Source organism: Lutjanus erythropterus, chromosome 9 (genome assembly GCF_056507025.1).
Source record: "Lutjanus erythropterus isolate fLutEry1 chromosome 9, fLutEry1.hap2, whole genome shotgun sequence".
Taxonomy (NCBI): domain Eukaryota; kingdom Metazoa; phylum Chordata; class Actinopteri; order Lutjaniformes; family Lutjanidae; genus Lutjanus; species Lutjanus erythropterus.
Genome location: NC_139325.1, coordinates 39,643,874 through 39,664,236, shown reverse-complemented (window position 1 = coordinate 39,664,236; position 20,363 = coordinate 39,643,874). Strand labels below are relative to the sequence as shown.

The window sequence follows — 20,363 nt, the reverse complement described above, 5'->3', positions numbered from 1 at the left end:
CACTGTAGACAGAGAGGGCTTTCAGCAGCAGCCCTGCAACAGAACCGCTGCCTGTGTGGGGACCAGGTAGAAAGTGTTAAAAAGTCAGGAGATGTGGTGGATGAATGGATCAGAGGTTCATGTTCCAAGTGTCACATGTCTGTTTTGACTTATTATTTTTAGGCTTGCTGTTTTCAAATGATCATTTTCAGTTTTAAGTTGCTGTTTGGTTAGGCTCAGTCAACAGAACTACTTGGTCTTGGATCCCTTAGCAACGCAAACCACCTGTTTAAAAACTTTTCTGGAATAAATCAGTGAAGGCTAACTTGTATGTGTGCTGGAGGAGGCGATTACAACCCAGCAATGGAGATGTTATTGAGCTGGCGAGCTTGCAACAAATGAAATTAGTGACAGTTGTCATTTTAGCGGGACAAATTGATAGAAGCCCCTTGCTTTTTTTCTCCCTCTGTGAGAAATCAGAAACCAATTGCATTAAAAATGCTCTGATTTGTAAACTGCATACATGCAGCGCTGCATTGTGCAACTTGGCGTGCATAGCAGCACAGCTTAGGAAAGCATCATCATTTGTGTTTTTCAGTGAAAACTAAACTCTTTTGTTTAAGAATCCATATGTATTGTTTCTTAAACTCTAAAACAGAATGATGTAGAATAAAGATGACAAAGCATTTTGAATGAAACTGCAGTGTTCAGTGTTCCTTTCCTGTAAGATACCATTTAAAGATTGTCATTAAGTATTATTTTCTAAGGAAATAAATGGAAACTTGTTCTTGTAACCACGGGCAGGACATGTAGCACCGCTGATGCTACTGGAAATAAATACGGCGTTAAAATCTGATCACTTGAGGAGATAGCCTTCCCTTCAGAGGGGAGTAATTGCCCTGATCATTTGGGGTTATAACTGGGTTCTGAGCCTTGAAACAGGGCAAGCCATGATGTAAAAAATAAATCTCTCCCCTGCAGGTTTTGGACTCCGTTCAATTATATGATAATCATCTTTTTACTGTAGCTGCTCAGAAAGGTTCCTATTTTGGTTTAATTAAGAAACAGAGTGAGTGGGAGAGAGCAGATAAGGGCTCACCAGCAGCTTCCCCACAAACCGACGAGTTCGAATGGTCCAGATTCTGAATGAGTGCCCTGTAGGAAAATAATAGAGACGACAAATTAGCACCATTAAGTAGTTTCACAAATGGCTCGTGAGCCTCCACATCAACCTACTGTTACTTGCAAATTAAAACATGCAGAGACAAATCATTCAACAATGTCAGGGGGAGAAAAGAGAAAGGAGTCGGAGGCTTGTTACAGCACATGATTGATTTTCACATTCTTCCTTAAAATTGGAAATGTACAAGATGCATTCAAGCCGAAGCAGTTCTCCAACCGAGTGAAATGCAGTGTCAGTTCGACATTTTTTGGTGATGTCATGCTTTGCTTTGAACCACAGTTTCTTCCTCCTTAAAGCAAGTTTCATCACCTCAGTGCCACTGATTGTCAGTCAGAACATTAGGCGTTATTTCTTTGATTGCCGGTTCGCGCTTTAGATCTGGCAGCACTGATGCGGTGGTTTTGAAATTACATTTGCGGGAGCCTCCCTCCTCTCATGTAAACACAGACGATAGCTCTGCAGCGGTGACGTCATATCTGATCATACCCGGTCGTGACGTTGTATCCAGGCGGGATGGCGATGCACTTCCTCCTGGCTCTGTCCCAGCCGCAGTATGGATCCCGGGAAAGGATGCACTCTCTGCAAGTGTCGCCATAGCGACCGCAGTCAGCCAGCGGCAGTCTCTGGACCTCCATCGCTGTTCCAACATACAGGTGTCCCTAAGGAAGGAAAGATGAAACAGACCATTGTTGTGTTTTTCCTTCAATTACTGGAGCAAATCAGCCAGTGTGCCAGTATTCAGATGGCACACTTGACTACTTTTATAAAATAAAATATTAAAATAATTGCAAGCAGTCACTGTCTTCCCAATTTTTTATTCTTTGTAGGGAAGCAGAGCCTCTGAAACAGCTTTCAAACCAACATGAGACATGAGAGCCCATAACTAAAATCCAAAATGAGGAATTTTTATATGGATTACATGACTAGAAGATATTTAATATCTTACAAAGGCTTGTATAATCCCAAATGGAAGATTAAACAGCTTCATCCATCCATATAATCATATTCATTTTAGGGCTTGTCAGTGTATTGATAATATATTGATGCTGTGAAATTGTCTGAACTCACCAGACTGTCCACATTACTGATGATTTATCATTATCATCATAATTATTTATCAGAAATCTTCTTGCCTCCCCTTAGTTTACGTGTTTAGTTTCACTCAGTTCCTGGATGTCTATTGCATTGTGATTATGTTCTTTAATCCCATTTACACACTCAACATTTTAGCCAAGATATCCTCATATTGCTGTTTTACATAGACATACATAGACCAGGGCTGCACAGTCGATCCCAATATTATCGACTCCAAATCACAGAACCAGAACCAGAACCAAACCACAATTTTTTTTTAAAAAAAGAAAAAAGAAAACAGCGTTATAATGAAGTACAGCAGAACTGCAGAGATGAACTGCCCTGAAAATCTTGTTCTCCAGATGAAAGAAAACTTGTTTGTTTAGTACAGATCACAACAAAGAGAGAGTTGGAAAAAGGGGAGAGAGAGAGAGAGAGTTGGGGATGACATGAAGCAGAGGGCTGCAGGTGGGAGTCGAACTCACAGCAGCTGCAGAGGACTAAAAGCCTCAACACATGGGGTGCAAGCTCTACCATCTGAGCATCTGAACTTTATAACAATGGATTCTGAACAAAGGCTAAAACACACACGTCCCTTTTCTTCCCTTTCCCTTTTTTGCCTCTCTGATTGAGACTTCGGTCAGCTTATGGCTAAGATATACATTAATCTTCCATACATGTCTGAAGTGGAGCCTGCAGCCTTTTTCAGCCCTGATGTATTATTTATAGTAAAAGCAGGAATGCAACTGAAATCACCCTCAGTGTTCCCCACTGTGTACCATTATTCCTCATACCTTTTGGGAGTCGATGGCCATATTTAGAACGGGGCCCTCATTGTGAAACATTGAGTACTGAGATATGATGAAGACACCCTCGCTGGTGTGAAGAACTTTGAGAACTTTGCCTTGTTCTGTAGAGAAAAAAAAGAAAGAAGACATTGTAAATGGATTGGAAGGTTGGCTCATGCGTCAGCAGTCTCCTGCAAAACTACTGTAAGTGCACACATGCAAAAAAAGACATGAAAATCCTCAGTGTCATATGTTAAAATTTGTGCATTCTGTTTTTCTGTTGTTGCTGGAGATGCGGCTCTTGTTCTGCTGTCCAAGATGTTTTATAAATACAGGGATTTGACTTGGAGAGCTTCCATTCTTAAGGGAGGCTGAAGGGCCAAAGGCAAAATGGCAGACCGGAGCTTTTTTTTTTTTTTGAACAGACATTTGTGAAGGCAGAGCAGCAATGAAAAGCGAAATAGTGCAACTGTACTTGTTTAACCTCAATGGATGGATCCAAAATCACAGTACTCACTCCAATAATATGATAAAGGAAGTATTTTACTCAGGCTGCTGATGCTAGGGTTCAGAAATTAACTGACTTTTGTTTCTGTCTAAAACGGTGAAGTCTTCTTTTGTTCTTGCCTACAGATGGGATATGTTCCATAGCAACAGCATTGGCATTTGAAATACCAAACATGATTTCTCATGAATCATTTGTAACCACTGGCCATACCGAAGCCTAATAGTAAGAACTCTGGACTAAAAACCGTGCAAAGCAGGCAGTTAACCTCAGGGGCCCCTTAATTTCCAAGCCTACTGCATATGAACTGGTTAATAGCCTGTGTTTGGGAGGATGCATCACTAGAGCACAATACCAGCTGACCTGATAAAGCCCTGAAGGTGGGTCCTGCGTTATTCAGGCCCTGTGTCAAAGTCTAGTCTTCATTAATGCAGTTTCCTGCTTTGTGTTTTTTTTAACCAGATTTCCACCTGGCAAACCTCAGGCTGTGTAGTATTCCTGCATAAACTGTGGATGGTTTCTACATCACTAATTGGTCATTGAGTGAAAAAAATCGTTGTGGGGGTGCATTTCGCAGATTTCTATTCAGGAATTTTAAAGGACAAAGGAGAACCCTACTTCAAAAAGATGTGTAATGACGAAAGGCAAAGTCTTCCCCGCTGATAGATGGAGGCTGAACGCTCAATAATTAAGAACAGGCGCACAGAACAGTACAGGATGAAAGCAGCCCACGAGCCGTGATACATGGCGACACCTTGTACACGTCCAAATCAATCTTGTTACAGATTGTAGAGTCAGACACTGATCCAACCTGTTCTCATCCCAGGTCGTCAAATACCAGCAAATGTCATGAAGAGATCACGGTGTGGGTTAAACTAGGTAGGGTATATTACTTTGTGCACGTCCAGACAACCACACCAGCTGAACCAAAATGTCACTGCAAGTGGTGGCGTCCCCCAGGTAGAGGGGGAAGCGAGCCAGGATAAGAGCTAAGCTAACACAGCTAGGACCTAAGGCTTTTCTACTACCCGGCCTACTCCTGCCTAATGTCAGGTCGCAGGAGAATAAAATGGAGGAAATGAGACTGGCATCAGAGACTGCAATGCCCTCATCTTTACTGAGATCTGGCTGCCCCACACATCCCAGACCAAGCTAGTGCTCTGCACTGACAGCACACAGGAAGGACTCTGTGTTTTCATCAGTGATATTAAGTCCACCTGTTTCAAGGTCTTTTAAGCCTTTACCACTAAAGGGCACCTTGTGTGTCAGTATGAGATGCCAAGGGGTATGATAAAACTATTGCAGCAAAAGAAATGCTGAATGTTACTTATCATTTCAAAACTCAAAATTGCAGCAAGTTAATCCCAGATTGGCAGTAGCCTTTTAAAAGTTTCACAAAACATTTAGATTATCATTTTATTTAACCTTTCGAGTCCAAATTGCAGTGCCCTTTTAGCCTAGCTAATTTGAATATTACTGCATTGACTACCAGCTAATGGCTAACAGATTAGTTAGCACCAGGCACGGTTGGCATCTCCCTGCCCTTCTGTTTCTGCACTTATTCGGTTTGCGAATTTAATCAAGTACATATCACCATGAGCTGAAACAATGGCATCCTTTCTGTTAGCACGGTTAGCTTTCTATTCTGCTTTTGGAAATTGTGTGTTTGTGTTTTTAACATGGAAACAATATTCAGTGCTGCATAAATGAACATGGCCTCGGCACCTTATATGTGTGAATATTTGCTCCAACTCCAATTTGGTCGAAATGAAGTCATCCTTGTGAATTGGCTTTCCTGATTTCAGACTCACAGACCTGCTGGAATTTGGGACACCTTTGTTCAGTTTTGAGCTGCTGGTCAGTGGTACCGTCTCAACTTGACTTCTTTGACAATGGAGGAGGCATTATTCTAGCTCTGAGCTATCACTCTGTTTTGTGCAATAAGCTATTACACTACCAGACAGCTAAGTGCAGCATCACTCACACAGACTGTTTGCAGTCTCATGCCCTGCTCAATATTTCTTTATTACCTTGTACCTTTTCTGGTGCTGAGTGTGGGGATATTTCACTGGACTGAAAGCCCATGAAAATCTTCTTCTTCTCATGCTATTTGCCTTCCCTAACTCGCTGCCTCCAGACGACTTCTCCTTCCCTTCCTTTCCAAGTAATAACTCGACAGACTCAGAGGCTCCCTGCAGAAAGACATTCTAGCTTGTTTCGTCTTTTGTCACTTCTGAGATTATTTTACCTTTCCCACTGTGAAAATGTGATTAGAGTGATACCTTTTTATCTTACATCTTCATTTCCTGAATGCTCCCTCCATGAGGCACTTTCTCATTTGTAATTAGGCAGGCAGCTTCTTCCTGTCACTTAGACTTCCTTTGTCCTGGAACCGTCTTCTCTCTTCTTCATAAACTTCAAATCTCTTTTTTTCCCCCTCTGCAGTCAAAGATAACATTCCCCATTTCATCCAGTTTATTCTCATATGATGCTTTAATCCTGTCTACAGCTATTTTCAGCTCTTTTATCAAAACAGTGTATCAGCACAAAAATAGCGGCAAGTCATTCTGAGGGGGAAAAGGGTGACAATGCTGAACTCATGCTGCAGCTGCTGAGAGAATCTGTTTTTTTTTTAGTTTTATTTATCCATGGAGAGTTTGCTGAGTGCACATATTCTTTTACAGCAAACACCTTCCCCACCATCTATACAGTTAAACACACATATTATATAAAAGCTCTGACTGCTGTACAGAAAGCCAACAGCTTATATACACATTTTTCCAGCTGGGCTAAAGAATCAAACTCACCCTCTTTTGCTAACAAGAGCTTTGTCTCTTTTCTCAAAGGTGCAACCTTTACACATTAACACAGAGTTACAGTCATTTACTTCCACGACTCATATTTTTCTCTGCCAGGGACCACGTTGGTCTGCCTGTCTAACCTTTCAGCCGCGGCCACCTCCAATGTCACACTGCGTGAAAAGAAAATAGTGTCTGATCTTAAACATGAAGTCAACCTGAAACAAGTGTAAGGCTCTGACATTTCTTCCATCCCTGAGGGGATCTTTCTGCTGTATCGCCTCCATGACTGAACTGGTCCAAGCAGCTTTACTTCTTCTGCTGGTCAATCTGTCAGCGAGTTACTGAGGGAAATGAAATCTTTCATTCTGGCTCGTTCTTTTGTTCCATTTCCAACAATCGCTGGCCCTCAGAGACTAGCTGCTCCAGTTTTCCTCTGGCTCTCAAAGGTCTGCAACCTTTCATACCTCTTTTGCTACATTTTTTCTAATTGACTCTTTAGGGCGTCGACACACAACACGCTCACAGACGGACGTCTTTGGGCTGTTGAACTTCGGTAGCTAACTGTAGATTTTGCAATGTGTCCGGCGCTGTTGATTCCAGCTGGCACTTGTCAGCGGAGCTAACCGACTTGCAGTTCAGCTTTTCGATTCAGTGGTTTCACTCATTTACTCTCTCCTGAGGCATCACCTCTGACTTTTCTTTTTCCTCAAGCCAAACAGCACAGACATGTTTGACATTCTTAAATTGTATTCTGTGCATTTTACCAGAAGTGTTTCAACAGATCAGTGGCATGAAGGTAGCTACAGTAGGCAATGATTCAGGGCTTTCAGTGTAACCAGTAGACGATTTGAGGAGAAATGCATCCCCCTTGTTAACCTGCCAACCACTTCTCCTGTCCATCACCTGGAGGGGTTGTTTCATTGAATATATTAGTCAAGTCTGCCTGACTCATCGATCTTTTGTGCAAATGGTTTGTGCAAATAAGAATCTCTGGCCTTCTGTCAGTTTTTACAGTTTCATCTTTGTTCTATTATATTCTTCTAACTATAGTAGTCACAAGTCAGTTCGCTAGTCATGGGTGAACACAACGAACTCCCCTCCCCTCTGATCTCCCCTATTAAAAATTAACAAATTGCCAACTGGGAATAATATCCAGGCCAAGACCTCCTCTTCCATGCACCATTGGTCATTGTTTCCAATATGATTGTCGAATGGGCAACAAATGATATTTTGCCAGTGCAGACCAAAATATATCTGCTTATGAATGCAGATAAATTCAAAAAGAAAATAAAAAGCCAGTGGATTTGCATTTCAGCCAACGCGTCCAGCCTCTTTTACGTTCCATGTGGACTGTTTACCTACAAGCAACTGAGCCCACTCCAACGTAATTAGTCATACTACTTGGACTACAAATGGACTACAAATAGAGACCAGAACCCTTCCATTAGCATGTGCCTACATTTTCTGCATTCATATGCAGATATCACTATCCTATCAATGAGTTTCATGTTGGACAAATCTGAGGAGCTGAGGAGGAGCTGTATTGGGCATTTGAAAAGAAAAAAGAAAATGTCATTGAACAATTAGCAGGATTTCACAGAAATATCCCAAAGCAACGGTCTTTCTGGTGAAAGGTTGTGATGCTGCTCCCACTGTCTTGGGGCCTGTCCTGACCAGCTTCAGTAGAATTGGCTGACATGGGAGTGCCGTCAGCTGATTGAGCTCTTGCTTGATCGCTCTCTAATGATGATACATGTTATTCTGTGTTCTGTCTTTTCCTTTTACGTGCCCAAGAACTTCAGATGGAAATTAACTACTAAGCTACATCTGGTACATTTTCGTTTTTTTGAGACTAAGGTATTTTGTACACTCTCCCTGATACAAATAAACTCAACTAAACATGATGACAACATTCACACCACACTGAAGCATCTGCCTATACTGGTTCCATATTATGTTGTTCTCAGTTTGCAGTTTTCCTTTGATATGTGTTAGTATTCCTGATCTCCATCAACATGACGCATATGATGTGGCATAAGCACAGCAGTGTGTGTGGTTGAGCAAAAGAGAGACAGTACCGATGTTTAAGTAAATCTCTTTTGTGGACTCCCTACTTGTCACATTCTCTGAGCAGAATGTGACACAAGGTTAATCAGTATCTCTTATAATAACCAAAAGCTCAGCAACTTTAAAAGGCATCATTTTGCCTCAGCTTTGGATTATACTCTAAACTGCCTTTGGACCAGGCCTTTCACCGCCACAGACACTACGCCAGTTTTAACTACAGTTCTGCCTCTTGACTTATTTTTCCAGCTGTATCAACAGCTGTAGAATCAGCTGGACTACATGAGACTTCTGACCAAAAGGGACTGAGGAGACCCATGTGAAAAGACTTAAAATACCAACCATTATCTGGGACATCAAACCCCAGCATGTTTAGAGGAGGACTTTTATCTGAGAAATGCAATATTCTGGAAAAAAAATCCTCTCGAGTGTTGTCTATAAAATCAGGTCACAATCAGAATTAAATAATGAAAGACTCTATTTCAATTTAAAATTAACTAAATGTGTGTTTTTTTTAGCACTCTAGCAGAACCGCTGCACTACCTCGAGCCCATTAGAGTGAAAGTTTTGCTCGCAGTTAATATCCTTGTCTGCCGTGTTTTCAAAATGACAGACATTGAAGTCGCTGGTTATTATATGCATAAATTCTTCTGAATTATTTGCTGGCTGATGATCAAAAGACATAGAAATTCACTTTGTCAAATCGTGCAGTGTTCTGTCAGCCCGGATCTTACAGGGGAGGTCCCACCGAGACTAGTTAAAACTCGGAGCGTACGGTAAGCTATTTATCTAATTAGGACTCAGTAAACTGCATGGCAGCACCCTGTCAGTTTCGTCTAGGTCAACATTATAAAGTGAATCCCTTTAGCCTCCAAATACATTTTTGTGCCAGGGCGGCTGTGACTAGAATAAACAAGATGTGCGCTTCAGTGGATGGGGACGTGATGAGAGGAAATCAGATGAGTAATGTTCTCCGCTTTCATAACAGCCACCATCAAGGTGCCCTTGTGCATGGCACCCGCCGTCTAGCCACTCTACTTGAGCTTAAGTGTTGAGTGGCCAATGACTGTTTGCTTCAATCAGCTGAGGCAGAGACAAACAAAAAGAGGACGCGCTCGTAAATAAACTGTTCCACGGCAGTACAAGAGGTCAGAGACTCCTCTTTAACTTTAAAAAATGATTTTCAGACTTCAGTCAATTTAATTTTGAAGTGGCTTCTGAATTTGACTTTATGGTATTTCAATTACTTAATTTACAAACAGAAAAAGTTGTCTTTTCTGTCTCTCATTTATCAAACATTTCGCCCAAGCATTCTGAACACGACTTGAAATGTTTTTAATTGGAATTAATGTCAGTTATGAAGTGTTTTTGTGTGTTAGTGTTGAGAATGTTGTTGTGTTTGTCCATGCTTCGACTGTGCATGTTTACTCACAGGTCTATCTTGAGAAAAATATTGGGCCCACTAAGACTGCGTGTGTAAATATGTGTCTTTATTCCATCTACAAGGTGTTTGTCTCTTGCTTTCACATTTCCATTTCATGATCTCTTTAATATTAAAGACATATAAGCAGTGTGCCACCTAGAAATTTAATTAGGTCAAAGCCACAGAGCGGCAACAGGAGCTTTGGCAAATGCAATCAAGAGGAAGAGGATGTGACGGGTGAACTGGCTGTCACTTCAGCACTTAAAATCAAGTCAAATATATTTCGTTTCGCTTTTGGATTTGTCACATATTGACCATCAGATAATTCTGCGGCTGGTCTGCTAGGTTGGCTCAGCAGCACAGTGTGCAGTATTAGTGCCATTCTTTTGTTTGTCTTTTCAAATTACTTCATTTTTTTATAAATATATTCATCATGCAGTAATTTGGTGCAGGAATGCTGACTTTATATTTGGATCAAACCTCACTGGGTACCTTTATGGTCTGTACAAGTTAGCTGCTCAGTGCTGGTCAGTTGCAGTGTTGCCAATTAATCCCTGTACTTTGGCCATTTCTTTTTCAGATGTAGCTGTATCTTTACCTATAGGACATGCTTATCAAGTAAACTTACATACAACAGCAACACAAGCACACACACACACACGTGATGAAGATCAAAAAGCAGAGTCAGACGGCTTCCGTGTAACAGGAAGGCTTGTAATGGAAACTTCAACAAAAGCAACATGTTGAAACATTCACAACATTTATCCAACCTACTGCTGTCATTATTCAGTTGGCTTCAAGTTAGACTTAATGCTCACATAGTTTCTATTGATTGTTCCTCAATACTACAACACTCGTACAACTTCATCCCAACCTTTGGGAGGGCCCACATTAGCCATGCAACATGCAAATGCAGAGTTCAACAGGTTAATCTATGAAATGAGCACATTAACCTATGAAATAAACACAAAATCAACATAAAATATAGAAAAAGTTATGGCTAAATTCCACCAGGTGTGGCTGTGCCACGACAGCTGGAGCTGATCACCGCCATGTTTGTGATTCCACCTGAAGCGCCTCTCCGCCCCGCTTCAAATACGCAACAAGTCTATTTTTGAAGGATGTTGCATCACTTAGCACAGAGCAGATCGAACGGGCAGGAAGAATCTCGTTAATTTTCAAAATAAAAGACCCCATACAGATTCACAATCATGAGGACAAAAAGAAAAGAAACTATTTAACCACATAGCCTGCTAAGCCATGGTAGAAGCACAAAGAGCAAGGAAAGAGGACTTAATCAACAAAAAATGTGCAAGTAAATATAATCAAGTGGGCAAAAAGCACCACTGCACTGCTGGTGGGGCTTACAGCTGTGCGGAGGACAGATTAGAACCATGGTGCAGATGTGCCATGCTTGGTGGAATCAACTGCTTGTGGTCTGAGCGAGCTAGTCTTTAAAGTATAAAGAGGTGCCTTTAAGAAAAAAGATGCACACAGCATTGTGGTTGCTTGCCAGTCCCTGCGGTTAGCTTGTCATTGGCACAGTATTTCAAAATTGCAGTTATTGCGGCAGTCCAACAAACACACTGCAGACCAAACAGCCACAATCAAGTCCACCTTAAAAGTTTGGCGAATGCGTGCTTCCAGACTAAATAAATCCGGCCAAAAGGAAAACTGCATCAGTGTTCGTTTAAAGTGCACTAAACAGATTAGGTGTGAATTCAGGCATTAACTGGTCTTCAGCAGAGGGAGCCATATTGAGGATGATCTCATTCCCGTTGAAGATATTTATTGTTTGAACGCTCAGCGTGATATTTGCTCTCCAGACTACCACACTAATATCACCTGTCGCTGCTTTTTGCACAAAGATTAACGTTGCGGTTTGTGTCTCTGAGCTCGTCTTTGTGAAGGATATTTATTGGAATAGCCATCACCGGGGAAGACTAATATCACAGAATGCATCTGCTTCGATTTCACTGTCACTGGTCCAGCAGTGGACCCTCTCTCGCCACTTGTACTCCTCTGATTGGTTTAAACTGCTATAATGCAACTATCAATCAGGACGAGCTGTCTGTCTGCCTGCCCCACTCACTAAAGATGAGATTATTTTAAGAAGAGAGCCTCTGTTCATCGTGTGTAGAGATACGTGAGCATGTTTGAAATTAATTATGCAGATTGATGAGCCCGACTTGTTACAAGCCTGTGAATATTTATTGCTGGTGCCCTCAAGTGAAGGTGATGCAATATTGAAGAGGAGGAAGCAGGAACGCGATCAAACGGGAATCAGAAGAGATCAGAGGAGTCCAAGCCTTGTTCTTTTCACAAATCACAAGAGCAGAAATATTCAGGAGTAAAAGCCAACACGTGTTCTCTCACATGGTATCGTCTGTTCTTGAAAATAGAAGCAAATAAAGAACAGGAAGCGTTCAGCCGGTGTGGAGCAGCAGATCTCCAGTACAACCTGTTCCTCTGGCCTCAGATACCAGCGCGACTCAAACTGCTCCAGTTTCTTTTTAGGCCACCACAGAGACCCATGGCTGTTCATAGCTCTCCATCCTTTTACTGACACACTTACTAAAGCCCACAGCGAGAGGCCATCATCCTGTCTTTTTTAACACTATAATGTTGTCTACATATGTGCTATTATTAGAATCAACCCAGAAATGGCTGATGAATGACAAGGACTCATCCATTGGCAGGAGCAAAGAGATTGCGCTGCAGTGCATATGATGACACCCTCTTATCTTTCGGTGAACTTCAGCGTGATGAGACGCTCATACACACATGAGCATATGACTTGTGATGGTTGCCATAGTAATCTCCCTGAGGCACAAGGCAATTTTTGGAGTAACTGCTATGGGCAACAGCAGCGCCTCAGCATTGCAGCTTTGATCAAATAGAAACCGTCGTGTGAATGCCAGGAATTATTTGAATGGATTTTTAAGAGAATAGATGTTGACTTTGAGTCACTTTTCCACAGTTTCCACATTTGCTTGAATTGGGAATCCTGCTTGTCCGTACTGCTGCACTGCTGAACGGGTAGAACCTTGGGTTCTATGACTCACTTTCCCTGATATATAAGTGCAGCGTATCTTTATTAGTTGCAGAGAATAGGATTTCCCTGTTTTCTCTTCACTCTTATTGCCAGAATGCCAACAGAGACAAAGCAAGTGTAGAGACATGAGCAGGATAATATGTACAAAAATAGGTCCTGCTTTAGATTCTTTTAAACAGCCTTAGTCTTATTTTTTCATTTTTTTTCCAATAAGTTAATTTTTTAGATATGGGGTCAAGACAGCGTTGCTACAATGGAGTCCATTAGCAAGAAACATGTTTGGTTAAGACCATCAGACAGGCTGTAAACAAGTGCTCTCATTTAAAGCTGCGTCGATCAATACTTTTTTATATTAACAATGAATCAGATGACTATAAGTATTGTGAAAATTGTTTTCATATAGACAAATCAATTTCTCCTGATCTATAGAGGTTTTTAGCCTCCTCTGAGCTGATAGTTTTTGTTTTACAGCAATTTTCCGTCATTATCTACTCCCCTCATGCCGATTGAAGGTTGGGTTTAGTGCGTTAGACCTCAAAACACTGCTGGAAACACGGGAAAACAGCATTGCAGAATCTCCCAAACATATATATATATATATATATATACATATATGTATATATATATATATATATATATATATATATATATATATATATATATATAAAAACAACTTAAAAAAACAACCATAAAATGCCTCCATACTCCTACTGCTGGTGTAATTCAAGTCTCCTAAAGCCACGGCATGCCAAGTTGATGTGAAATATGTCATTTACACCATGTTTTTATCTTAAAATATTCGCTGTAGATCCTTAGCTTGGAGCTACGTTCATGTGCGCATGCACACTGTCTGAACTGGGTGTGTGTGGTGTGTTGGGGGCTTTAGGATACTTGGATTATACCAGACGAGCAGTATGGAGGCATTTCATGTTTGAAAACTGGTCACCATTCACCTTAACTGTTTGAGATTCTGCAAGTTCCAGCAGTGTTTTGTGGACTAAATAACTACCTTCAATTGGCATGAGGGTAGGTAGGTATGAATTTTCATTTTTGGGCGAACTATCCCTTTAATTTCCAGCTCAGTCTCACTTCTCTCAACAACACAGAAGAAGAGAGCAGAAACAAGCAGCTGTTTTAAGCAAACAAAAAACTCCGATAAACCAATTATACTCTACCTGCCCGGTACCAAACAGCAGACAGACACACTTAGCAACTTCCTGAGGCTGAAAATAAAACCTCTCACAGCTAAAGAGACTGATTTTTTTTTTTCAACCCAGACCTTGGGGACCATTGTTCTCCTTCACTGGAAATAATTGACTTATATAAAGATGGTCAACATGGCAGCTCCCCAAAAATGAAGCCAAAACATCTTCATTCCCGTGGTGGCTTGCTGCAGTATAGGCCCTAAGTCCTACCACCTCCTAACCGCTTCGGCTGCTTTTGTTTTTTTCTAATGCCAGTAGAGATTGTTGAGAGTGAAGGCATCACATAATACACATCTAGCAAAGAATTTAAAGTAGACACTGCAAAGCTTCTGCTCACCACAATCACCTCTCTCTATCACAGAAAATAAAATAATATGTAGATATGGCGAGTGCATGGAATGGTCTCATATTTAATAATGAAACATGGCAGACCTTGACACTGTTGCTTTATATCACAAAATGAATGAAGTGGGGAAATAATTTCAGCACAATATGGTCTGAACACGTACGACGCTTTAATCTAGTTACTGTGGCGCTGCAAACAGGTGAAATCTGATGCTGAGCCATAAATCAAATCCTCTGCTCTCGGTATCTCCATTACAGCGATCTAAAATTTGAACACACACACGTATACACATGCACACACACCTGTTCCGAGGTACAGGACGCTGTAGTGCTCGTCGTTGACCGCCAGGACAATGTCCGCCACTGTGTGCGTGATTTGGTCGTCTATGGGCAGGTCGAGCGGAGCCACGCCGACAGGCCGGATCACGTCCTCGATTTCCGGGTGGTATCTGATCACTCCGAGGTTCTTGATGTCGTTGGGACCCCCCGCTGTCGAGTTTTTGCGGACACACTGAGAGGAGAAGTGATGTGATCGATTCAGGCCAGGCTGGGCTCTTGAATAAACAAAATGCCCTCGGACAAAGGGCTCGAAATTGCCTCTCTTTTATTAACTCAAGGCTTTCAAAAATAGCACTTCAATCTTTAGATCTCTGAAATAATGGCTGACTCATACGATTGCACATGTTTTTCTCAGTGCTGTTTTTCAAGATTGGTGTGACAAAAGAAAAAAAAAGAACAGAAAAACGTGTTTTTTTTCTTACCATCCCAGGGCGGCTGCCGATGAATGGACTGCTGTAGCCCTTCAGTTTAGACGTGGAGAAAGCCTGGTCAATATCTTCGATGGAATAAGCACAGATCACTGTTCTGCCCCTGAACAAAGGCAGACAGAGGAGTAATTACATTTACAGTAAAAGCAGGGCAAGTGGTTATGAGGGACATGCAGCAGCACAGATATAAATTCTCAAGTGGCTCAAGGCCCTAAAACAGCAAATATCTGTAATATCTTGCTTGTTCCTGGGCAGAGGATCCCTTAGAGCAGAACAATGTGTGCTTACTATCCCTTATCACCGGTTGAATATGTCTAACATCTGTGACCAGAAATTAAAATAACTTGTTTCGCTGTGATTTAGAACAATGGTTCTCAACCTAGGGGTCGGGACCCCTCAGGGGGTTGCAAGATCATACCTGGGGGTCAGAATAGCTTGTGCGTCAAAACTGTTTTTATTCAAAAAGTGAAAAGTAAATGAAAGCAAAGACTGATAATAATAATAATAAAAGCAGAGTTAATTGAAGAATACCTGAAATACGCAGTGATGAAATTAATTTATTGTAAATGTATCGAAAGTAAAAATTCAGCTATTATCGAATCAATTAGATTACCCAGTACTGTTTTCACAGTTTCAAAAGTAGTGACAGTAAAAATGTCATCAGAAGTGTTTTTGTCTCATTGCTGTGCACCTATACACAAAGTGATGGCAGAGATCTTTGAATTTATCTAAATTTAATTTGTTTTTAAATTGTTTGTTGTTTTCTCAGTGTGGGTTAATCATTTTATACATCTTTTAATTATGACAGGAACTTGGACCACAAATGAAATTAGTTTTAAGCTGACTCTGGTGCAGTACATCAAACTGTAACTTTTCTGTGAAGTATTATAAGCAGCCACTTTGAAACAGATCAAATAAAGAACGTGTTTATCAGGGCAGAGGATAATTAATAGAAGTTCCTCCTGCATTTCAATATTTTTTTGTTTTAAACCACACAACTATATGAGTATAACTCACTTATATGGCTGAAAAACTAATTGTATATGAATATTACAATTTGAAAACATATGACTTGATTTGAAAATGTCCAAAATGTAATCAGTAATTCTTTTTGTTAACAATTACAAGCATTTTTGGGCAATTTCGTCCAGAAAATTACACCACAATCTGTTCTGCGCTTGTGTTATCAGACGTTTGACAGCTGATATCGCTGGAACATGACTTGAACTTGAAAAAAACTCTAACAATTATTTTGGCAGATATTTATACTAGTGGAAAACTGCTGTTACAGTTAAATGAAATGAAACACAACACTGACAAAATCTGATATGGTAAAGTTTTGTGTGTGGGTGTGTGTATTATGTGTGTGCGTGTGTCAGGAGGTGCTGCTGGTATGCGGTGTGTACTGCCGGGTGGGTGGATGAGTGTCAGTTACTGCGTTATTCTTTAGTTTTGAATTATTTATTGTCTTACCAGTTTGCTGCGCTGTTATTTGCATGCTCTGTTTTCACTTGAGCCTGACAAGCCGAACACATTTTCTGAATATGAGTCAATATTAATATTACCGTAAGTCATTATTAAACACTGGATTATGTTTTCTCCCCTCCATGGTTATACTTTACAGTACACCACAACTTTGAATTTGTTCATGAGATAAAATTACAACAAAATCGGTGTAAAGAGAATTTCTATTGTTTAACATGTGTCTATTATAATAATATATAACAAAATATAATACAAAAAGTAACATGCCAGCAAAGAATGACACTCAATTGATTTTTTTTTTTTTTGGCAAAAAGGCCCAATTGTTCATGTTATACATAAGCTAAAAAACATAAAATGCCAAAGTCCAAGGAATATCAGCTTTTTATAGATTTTTTGAAGTAGGGAGTGTGTTTTGTCATGTGGAGCTAGTCAGTGTCACGTATTTGCTTAAGTATAGCCTTGGTGATTCTTCCTCAGGCTGAGATTTGGGAGGTTTATTCATGATGACACTGTTGCTGTGGGAGCTGAGCAACACCCAGCCTTCTGCACATGCACAAGACAAAGGTCAAGTGTGTGGAGGTGGCTGTCTGACGAATGCACTGCCTGGGCAGGCCTTCACAGCAGTCAGGATGGAAGGGGAGCAGAGCTGGTCAAAAGGGGTTAAATTACAGCACAGAAGCAGTGGTGAAATAAAAATTGCGTCATTGTTCTCTCTTTGTTTTATATCCTCAAATTCCTTAAATAGCATAAACATGATTTCTCTTAAGACAACTGACCCTCCACGAAGCACCGCCCTCCTTAGTTACTGTTGGTGATCAGTGGCAGATTTAAAATCGAAACATGAGGTCTGCGATTGCTTAGAGACGTAAACAAAAGCAGCTTCTCATTTCTAGTTGACGGCGGTGGGTTTTGTTGGTTAAAATAATGACTCAAAGGCAGATTTCATAAGTGTAGCTAGCTGATGTAAGCAACTGCTAACTCCTTGACTCAGCTGAGAAGTATCCAGCCGAAGTTTCGATGTTTCCATCTGACATGTTTAAAAAACAGGAATCTTAAAGTTACCAAGCAGCTGCATACTTGATATAATGTTAATGCTAAAAGACTGAAGCTAAAGCTAGCTTACATCTCAGCAAACACTGGTCGGATGATGAAAGATGGCAGGTATATCTACATGATAGATGACAGAAACACACTCGTTAATGTGGGAAAATGAACTTCAGGAATTCGATTAGTGCAGTGGACTTTGAGACGGGTCACCCAGCCAGATCGGCCAGACCGCGATCGCAAAAGAGAGCTGGGATGAGAGCTAAGCTAACCTGATTTAGCCCCGAGACAGTGAGCCAGAGAGAGATGCATCATTGTTGACCCACTTTGATTCTGCATCAGCCCACATCCTCCTCCTCAAACCCCCACAGGACAAAGGCAGATGCCGTGGTATCTAACAAGTTTGACTAGAGGTTATGCTACTGAAGCTAGTAAGCTAGCGTTAGTTAGCCAGACATGCTTATGTTTGCAGCTTATGTTAGAGTAGATGAAGACAGTTTAATCCATTCCCCACACATGTGCTCCGTCGAGACTTGCTTCTCCCAGAGCCTCCTGCACACCTTCAGCACATAGAGAAATGGAAAGCATGCTAACTAGCTAACTAGCTAATGGCAGTTAGCATCTGTGACTGGTGGCTTTTGTGTTACAAGAGAAATGGCAAGGCACAGCTCCTCACTGTAGTTTGACCTTATTTTTTCTTACAGATGAATAAAAACGTGGTTGACTAAGAATCTTTTTTTTACCAGCTAACGGTTTAGTCGACTATTAGAGGCAGGGCCGCTGTGGAGGTTGTCAAAGTGATGTGTTCCAGCTCACCATGCGTTGGAAAAGAGGCCGTACATGACCCCGGCCCTCTTGTCCTGCGCCGTCAGCACCACTGCCTGCTTCATGTTGTTGTACTGCTGCTGAGTGTTTCCTGCACCACACATCACTCGCGCCTTCATGAAAGTGGTCCATGAGTCTGCCAGCAAAGCTTTGATGCCCCCTTCATCCACCTGGAGATAACATAAAAGGACTGTGACAACAGAGTCATAATAGAGCAGCCAGACTGCCCTGATTGATTTTGGGTTTTACTTTGTGTTCTCCGCCAAGATGTGCCACTGACCCCTAGAACAGAGACAAGGACTCCCTTCCCCTCCCTTATGTAGGAAAACTCCTCGACACTTGGAGGAAAAAAAGGATTTAGCTTGTTCTATCACTGAGCATTCAGTTCACAGATTGGTTCAGGATGTGTTGCTCAGCTTAGCACAAAGACTGTCGGCGGGTGGAAACAGCTATCTTTGTCAAGAAACCCTCCAGTAATTCAAAAGCTGTCCTATTTGCATATTGTGTATTTAGAAAAATTGTAAACAAGCCAGAGTGGTTTAGCATACACAATAATGTAGCCATTTAGAAAGCAATGACTGCTGGACCCAGAAAAAATTGGTCAAAGACGTCTTTAATGGCAAAAACTGGTAGCTGATAGAGGAAGCTAACCCAACCCGTCCAAGAACTCCAAGCTGTGTGTGGTTTTCTGTTTTTTAATAAGTGGAAATAGGAAATGAATGTTGTGGATTAACAAGCAGCTAGCATAGGCTTTGGGGCCAGTAACAAACTGATCAACATTAGCTGGGTCCAGGGTGTGTTAGCCTCAAGTCCTCATTATGATGTGACGGCACACTTTTCACATTCATGTCTGAACAAAGTCCAAATGAATCTTTGATGTTTACATGACTAACGTGCACCAGCCACACAAAGCCAGGAATATTTCTGCACTTTTTAACAATTTTAGACGTTAGAATATATGTCACTTACCATGGCTCTAAAATATGTCCAAGGTCAAGGTCAGAAATTAATGCTACGCAAACACAAACGTGGTTTAAAAGCAAGTATGTCTCCAGCCAGACTGTGCTGTGTACTGATAAATCCATGGTCCTGAGAAGCATTACTGAAAAATATAAAACCAAAAGAGTCATTCAAAGTCGATTCGCTAGTCACAGGTGAATGAAATGAACAAAGTCTCCTGTTAAAACAAAGAAATCACCTGCTGAACTCATTAAATAACTTGATGTGACGTGTATGTTAATTAGTGTGTAACAAAATACTCTTATCATTTCTCTTATGATTTGTGAGTCTTTATCAGAGATCAGTGATTCATTTTCAAGATTAATTCAGAGGGTTAAGCCTTGAATCACACAGGGCGGCAGGTGTTCTGATTTGATGGCTGATTGGGAAAACAGCCGGTTTGACATGAGGGCTGATTGGGAAACAGCTGCTTTGTCATCACTGATTGGAAAATGTGTTAAGAAAAGCAACACGCCGAGTAGTTTCAACCCAGAGTGGTGCAGCAGCAGCTCAGAATCAGAGCAGAACTTTACAATTCTGTATGTCCAGCAAATAAAACTGGAGACGCGTGTAGAAAATGACACTAACAGTAAATAAACAGTAGTAAACACCATGTGCTGCATCTTCACTCAGCACATTTGGGGTTTGTTCAGACTTTGACGCGTTAAATTCTTTTGTTCATTTAATCACTTATTCACCTTTTTTTCTTCCACAAAGGTCAAACTACTCTTTGATTGCCTGCTTACAACCAGGGTTGAGCAAGTTCTCTGCTGAAACAAGTATCTGATGGACCTAATGTACTTTTCACACATACGATTATC

General features: G+C 41.0%; 1 protein-coding gene and 1 long non-coding RNA gene across 2 annotated transcripts in view; one reads left to right on the top strand and one right to left on the bottom strand.

Annotated features, from left to right (window-relative positions):
- LOC146322166 (semaphorin-7A) overlaps positions 1–20,363 on the bottom strand; it is a 62,510-nt gene that overhangs the window by 7,878 nt on the left and 34,269 nt on the right. The window contains exons 8-13 of the mRNA XM_084727581.1: positions 18,535–18,713; positions 15,184–15,292; positions 14,726–14,933; positions 3,031–3,146; positions 1,649–1,821; positions 1,079–1,134 (exon numbers count right to left, since the gene is read on the bottom strand). Coding sequence (XP_084583707.1) covers positions 1,079–1,134; positions 1,649–1,821; positions 3,031–3,146; positions 14,726–14,933; positions 15,184–15,292; positions 18,535–18,713 — 841 coding nt within the window. The remainder of the gene's footprint in view (positions 1–1,078; positions 1,135–1,648; positions 1,822–3,030; positions 3,147–14,725; positions 14,934–15,183; positions 15,293–18,534; positions 18,714–20,363) is intronic.
- LOC146322167 (uncharacterized) overlaps positions 1–20,363 on the top strand; it is a 78,919-nt gene that overhangs the window by 37,612 nt on the left and 20,944 nt on the right. The window lies entirely within an intron of this gene.